Genomic DNA, 7,321 nt, shown 5'->3' on the forward strand with positions numbered 1-7,321 from the left:
GTTGTGAGAGAAAAACCCTTCACTCTGGTTTAAGCCTTTGGGGCAAACGGCACACATAGTTAAATAAGTTACGTGTAAGATGGAAATAAATGATATTAATCAATAAAGTCCTCTTTTTATAATCACCAATCTTAACAAGTATGATGGAAAACAATTGTTATTTTTATAATTTTTCTCATTTCTTTTTGAGTAAACATTTATCAAAAATATTTAAAAATTTTTCAAGTTTATTTTTCTTAATTGGAAATGTTTATAATTTATGACACAAAAACTTTGTTAATTTTTTCCATTATCTTAATTGGAGTCCTCCAGTGGGAGGCATCTAGGCTTATAAACATTTTGTATCACCTTATATTAGTTCATAATTTTTATGTAAAGTGCAATAGATTAAAAATTGTTTCGCATTTCTTTTTATAATCAACCGTTATTTAGTATGATAAAAAACAATTGTTATTTTTATAATTTTTCTTATTTTTTTGTATAAATATTTATAAAAAATATTTAAAAATTTTTCAAGTTTATTTTTCTTAATTGGAAATGTTTATAATTTATGACACAGAAACTATTAATTTTTCCATTTTTTAAATTAGAGTCTGTTCCGTCGAGATCCTTCGCTAAGCTCGCCGAGCGAGCGTGACGGATCATGTCTCGATTGGTCGCCGTCGGCCAATCGAGACGCGACGTCGAAACAATAACGATTGGCCCACGCGAGGATCGCGGATCCATATAAATATGGGTTAAGAAGCGTCAGAGATCAGATAGCTTCCCTTTGTAGCAATAGTCAGTACTGACATAGGAGCCGAGTCTCCAGTGCATCGAAATATCGTTAGCAATACAAGAAGCCGAGTCTTCTTTACAAACGTTGAAACAAGGAGAGACCGTAGTCTCTTCATGTATATACGAACATCTATTCATCAATAAATTCTCCACATTCTACGCAAGTGAGTTCTATTTGTGTCAATTCGCCGAACCCTGGTCAACCAACGATCCCTACGCAACATTTGGTGCCTCCTGTGAGGTCGTTCGCGACGAGAGAGCGAGCGACGAAAGAGCGATCGACGAGAGAGCGAGCGACGCCCGATCGGACAGGATTCGACACGTCGGAACACGTGCCAGCCGATTTGAGGGATCTACGCACGGCGCAGCTGGGAACGAAAATCAGGCGAGTGAATTTTATGTTGATAATTTGCCGATCCCTCTTTTATTCCAATATCCGACATGGCCGATCGAATTAAATTCATAACTCAAAAACGAACATCGTTAAAATCGCAAATTACGGGTTTGACGAATTTACTAGAACGAGAACGATATGACAAAACCGCGTTAAAATTGCGTATGGCGCGGATCACCGAGTTATATCACGCTTACGAAGAATTCAATGATGAGCTCGCGTTATTAGACTCGCCCGACGATGAATTCGCGAACGTACAAGAACGATATTATTTGTTAGCGGCCAAAATAGAGAAAATTATAAATCCGAACAAGTCATCGTCTGACGCAATCGCCGGGCCCTCAAACATCATCGTAGCCACCGAGACCACGACAAACACTGCGCCTATAAAAAGAAAAATAAAGTTACCGGAAACCGCTTTGCCGACTTTCGACGGCCGATATGAAGAATGGCTGGCGTTCAAAAATGCGTTCCTTGAAATGATAGACGTGCGAACAGATCTTGCCGACACCGAAAAATTGCAATATTTGAAATCCGCGTTAAAGGGTGATGCAGCCAATAAAGTCAAGCGTTTAACTATCGAAGGCGCGAGCTATAGCAAAGCGTGGGAATTATTAACACGGGCGTACGAAGCGAAACGAATCTTGGTTTCACGTCATCTCTCAATGCTAAGAGAGTTACCCGCGTTAGAGAAAGAAACGACGGATGGCTTATCTAGACTTGCCGACGACGCGCAACAACATGTCGCATCACTAAACGCGCTGGGGGTTAGTGTAGGATCCGAGGTTCTAGTAAATTGGCTAGAAAGCAAGCTTCCAAAAATTACTGCCGAGAAATGGGAAGAAACGTTGGATCGAGACGAATTTCCCAAGATAGACGAACTATACGAATTCTTATATCGAACCGCAGCTCGTGTTTCCAAACGCGTCCGAACAGAGATCACTAGACGAGATGACGATAAATCATCACCGGCCGGAAAAAGGGCGCGAATCGGGAACAAAGCATTCGTGGTCAGCAAAGTAAACAATTGCGCTGCTTGCAAAATCCATCAACACCCATTATTCAAATGCGATAAATTCAGACAATTAGATGTGCCTAAACGAATCGAGGTGGTAAAAAGGGCCAAGCTATGCTACAACTGCATGCGGTCACATTTGGGGAAAACGTGTAATTATACAAGTTGCACTATTTGCCAAAGGCGGCATAATACGCTGTTGCACCTTGAGAAAAAAAACAAACACGGAAGTTTCGAGCGCGACCGACTCGAAAACGGCAAAAAACGAATGACTATCGGAAGGATCGGGCGGCGGTACCATATGTCTGGCGGCAATTTCGCCCGCCTTTGTTCCGCAATTGATGACAACCGCGATAATATTTATACAAGATTGTGACTCTAACCGGATAAGATGTCGGGCGTTATTAGACACAGGCGCTACAGCTAATTTCATCTCTATAAACTTCGCGAAACGTTTAAAGCTTCCCATATCTCCATGCACAATATCAGTCGGCGCGATCGATTATATGAGCACGAAAACCAAAGGCGCGGTTCGGATAATCATTCAATCACGACATGATAAGTTCGCTAAAGAGTTAACATGTTTGATCGTTCCTACGATCTCGGATTTGGTCCCGTTCGAAGTTTTCTCGCGAAAGAATATAAAATTACCCGAAGGTATTACCCTCGCCGACCCAGAATTTCACGTTCCGCGCCCGATAGATTTACTGATTGGATCTAGCACGACGCTATCATTGCTTTCTACCGGTCAAGTCGACTTATCAAATAGAAACCGCGATCTGTATTTGCAGAATACTCGACTCGGTTGGATCATAGCCGGCGGAGTCACGACCGGAAATAATTATATAAAGGGTCATCTATGTTCACTAACGGATTTAGAATCGCAAATGGCTAAATTTTGGGCTACCGAGGAAATAACAGATAATTCGTCGAGATCGATCGCAGCACACGATAGTGAAACGCATTTTTTAGAAAACGTTATCCGCAATAACGACGGACGATACGTTGTTCGATTGCCATTCCGCAACAAAGAAAGACAACTCGGAAATTCAAGAAACGTCGCACTTAAACGTTTTTATTCTCTCGAACGTAAACTGGAATTGAATCCAGAATTAAAGACAGCCTACACACAAATCTTTGAAGAGTATTTAAATTTAAACCAAATGACTTTGATTAATGATCCAAGTGACGACGGATTTTACATGCCGCATCATGCGGTAATAAAGGCGACGAGTGACACCACACGAGTCCGCGTAGTTTTTGACGCATCCGCAAAATCAGAGATCGGTATGTCATTGAACGATCTGTTATTGATCGGGCCCACGATACAAGATAACTTATTTGCACATTTGATTCGATTTCGCATATTTAAAATCGTACTCAACGCCGATATAGAAAAAATGTACCGACAAATATGGCTACACGAGGACGATCAAAGATATCAACGCGTATTGTGGCGCTATAACAATGAAATCCGTACCTTCCAACTTAATACCATTACATTCGGAGTAGCATCATCGCCATTTCTTGCCATCCGTACGGTTCACAAGTTAGCGGACGACGACGGTGATAGGTTTCCCGACGCGGCACGCTTACTCAAAACGCACTTGTACGTCGATGACTTGCTCACCGGAACAGATACCGTCGAAGAAGCGCGCAGATTACGAGACGAAGTAATCGCGTTACTTGCTCGGGGTGGCTTTAACATACGTCAATGGGCCTCCAACGACAGGCGCGTCATCGAAGATCTAAATCCCGACGCTATAAATTCGAATCTTGACTTTGACAAAACCAACTCTCTGAAAATGCTAGGAGTAGCGTGGGATGCGCGGAATGACGCGTTACATTATTCAGTTCGCAAAATCAACCACGTCGAAAGGTTCACAAAGCGAATGGTCGTCGCGGAGATAGCTAAGATGTTTGACCCATTAGGCGTGATAGGACCGGTGACATTGTTTGCCAAAAGAATAATGCAAGATTTATGGAAATCTAAGATAGGATGGGACGAACACATACCACCTAGCATACAATCTACGTGGACGGAATTTATGTCACAGTTAGAGATTATCAACGATCTATCTATCAATCGCGCGGTAGTAATTCCCGAACATAATGACATCCAAATTCACGGGTTTTGCGACGCGAGCAAGGTAGGGTATGGCGCGTGTCTCTATATACGTTCCAAAAATCAAAATGATAGAGTACATTGCCGTCTATTATGCGCCAAAAATAGAGTCGCCCCATTAAAATCCGTGACGATACCGCGCCTTGAACTATGCGGAGCGCTTTTACTAGCCAAATTATACGGCGAGGTACGTAAGGCGGCGGAACTTAACCCAGATAAAGTTATATTATGGAGCGATTCAATGATCACCCTACATTGGATAAGAACGTCACCTCATAGTTTGAAAACATACGTATCCCATCGCGTTGCTCAAATCCAGGAAATCACGGAGCCTCAAATTTGGCGACACGTCAATTCAAAGGACAATCCGGCCGACGCCCTTTCGCGAGGTCAGATGCCGGGTGCTCTACTAAATAATCAGCATTGGTTCTCGGGTCCGTCGTGGTTAATAAAGAACGAAAATGAATGGCCTCAGGACTGTATGAAACCGATTGAAATACCGGAAATGAAGGGGAATAAGTGTTTAAGCACTGATATTAGTAACAAAGACATTTTACAAAAATACTCCTCGTACACTAAAACGTTACGAATTGTAGCGCTATGTTTACGTTTTCGACGAAAAAACGCGTATCAGGGACCACTATGCGCGCGAGAAATAGAAGAAGCGGAGATAAGAGTAATGAAAATCGTTCAGGCCTCTCGTTTCGCATCCGAGTTGAAAAAAATTACCAACAAACAAACAGCAAACAAAAAAATTGCCTCATTAGATCCATTTATCGATCAACACGGTCTAATTCGCGTCGGGGGACGTCTCAGAAAATCGAATTTGACATTCGCGCAGAAACATCCCATTTTAATTCCAAATAATCACTTCCTGACAGATCTTATTATCAAAGAAACACATGAAAGATATTTTCACTCGGGCATTCAAACAACGTTATATACTATCAGACAGAAATTCTGGCTACTCGACGGTAGAAATCAAGTCCGCAAAATAGTGCGTTCATGTATTCGCTGCTTCCGTTTTAATGCCAATGCAATTAGATACAAAATGGGCGATTTACCAAAATCTCGCGTAACCGAAGCGATTCCATTTGCCAATACAGGGGTCGACTTCTGCGGCCCATTCTACATTAAAGAGAAAAAATACAGAAATCGGAATCGTATCAAGACATACGTTTGCGTATTTGTGTGTATGGTCGTCAAGGCGGTGCATCTTGAAGTGGTCAGCGACTTGACCACAGAAGGATTTCTAGCCGCGTTGAGACGATTCGTATCTAGGCGAGGTATTCCAACACACATCTTCTCTGATAATGGAACCAACTTCATCGGGGCGAGCAATCATTTAAGAGAATTATACATCCTTTTTAACTCCGACGAGCATAAAGATCGGGTTAATCGATTCGCAATCGATCACAGAATAACGTGGCACTTCATACCTCCCATCGCTCCACATTTCGGCGGCTTATGGGAGTCAACAGTAAAGCTATTTAAACACCACTATAAACGCGTTGTCGGTGACCTTTTATTCACTTTCGAAGAATTAAATACATTTACAACAGAAATCGAAGGAATCCTAAATTCAAGACCTATCTCCTATCTCTCATCTGATCCAAATGATCCTATAATTTTATCACCCGCACATTGTATGATCGGTAAACCAATTATGAACATGCCTGAACATGATTACTCGTCTGTCCCAGCTGCACGCCTATCCACCTGGCAACATCTATCAAAGGTACGTCAGGACTTCTGGACCCGATGGAGCCAAGAATATCTCAGTGAACTACAAACGCGACATAAATGGAACAAAGAGGAAAGGAATATCGAAGTCGGAACGATCGTTCTTCTCAAGGAGAAAAACCTGCCGTGTTCGCAATGGGCCATGGGCAGGATCACAGAAATACATCCTGGCGAAGACGGAGTGGTGCGAGCCGCCACCATTAAGACGAGCGCTGGAATCCTGAAACGGACAACGAAATGTTTGTGTCCGCTTCCACTCGAACAATAGCACTCGAACTCTATGTATCGTTAGCGAGCGAATTTATAATCCGTAAGATTAATTGATCGTCATACTCTCAATGGGGGGAGTATGTTCCGTCGAGATCCTTCGCTAAGCTCGCCGAGCGAGCGTGACGGATCATGTCTCGATTGGTCGCCGTCGGCCAATCGAGACGCGACGTCGAAACAATAACGATTGGCCCACGCGAGGATCGCGGATCCATATAAATATGGGTTAAGAAGCGTCAGAGATCAGATAGCTTCCCTTTGTAGCAATAGTCAGTACTGACATAGGAGCCGAGTCTCCAGTGCATCGAAATATCGTTAGCAATACAAGAAGCCGAGTCTTCTTTACAAACGTTGAAACAAGGAGAGACCGTAGTCTCTTCATGTATATACGAACATCTATTCATCAATAAATTCTCCACATTCTACGCAAGTGAGTTCTATTTGTGTCAATTCGCCGAACCCTGGTCAACCAACGATCCCTACGCAACAGAGTCCTCCAGCGGGAGGCACCTAGGCTTATAAGCATTTTGTATCACCTTATATTATTAATTCATAATTTTTATGTAAAATGCAATAGATTACTACAAAAAAATAAAAAATGTAATAAAAAATATTTCTAATCTTTGTTTTCTTTAAATAATAATGTAATTATTGTTAATAATTAACTATCACTAACCAACGCGTAGGGTCACTCGCGTCCGAGCAAAATTCCCCGCGTCGCACATCGGTACAGTACGTAAATTACATAGTTTCACCAATTGTTATTACTATTTCACTTTTTAATCATATACCAGAAGGTTGAAACTAAGTAAAATTACGGTTAACCCAAGCAACATTAGTGGCTATTTGTCGACTATAAGTCGACTTTTTTCAGTCAACTATTTGCCGACTATTGCAATCGACCTGATGCCGACTATTGCAGTCAGCTGTTGCAGTCCTGCAGCCTATAACCTATATATTCCTCGTTTTTTGATGTTATTATTCTTATTCCATTCCGGTG

The 7,321-nt window shown here is 42.0% G+C and overlaps 1 protein-coding gene across 1 annotated transcript; it reads left to right on the top strand.

The window, feature by feature from the left end:
• The first annotated feature begins 1,218 nt into the window (after window positions 1-1,218).
• On the top strand, window positions 1,219-6,322 carry LOC105206838. The gene is made up of 2 exons (XM_039459611.1): window positions 1,219-2,338; window positions 2,595-6,322. The coding sequence occupies exons 1-2, from the start codon at window positions 1,219-1,221 to the stop codon at window positions 6,320-6,322; spliced, it is 4,848 nt and encodes a 1,615-aa protein (XP_039315545.1).
• The last annotated feature ends 999 nt before the right edge of the window (window positions 6,323-7,321 follow it).

This window comes from Solenopsis invicta, unplaced genomic scaffold (assembly GCF_016802725.1).
Source record: "Solenopsis invicta isolate M01_SB unplaced genomic scaffold, UNIL_Sinv_3.0 scaffold_959, whole genome shotgun sequence".
Lineage (NCBI taxonomy): Eukaryota > Metazoa > Arthropoda > Insecta > Hymenoptera > Formicidae > Solenopsis > Solenopsis invicta.

Bases quoted from the DNA above. Each gene is read 5' to 3' on its own strand.
- LOC105206838 (XM_039459611.1), top strand. From the start codon at position 1,219: ATGGCCGATCGAATTAAATTCATAACTCAAAAACGAACATCGTTAAAA. The intron at 2,339-2,594 runs GTAATTATACAA...GGGCGTTATTAG, and splicing joins GTCACATTTGGGGAAAACGT to ACACAGGCGCTACAGCTAAT.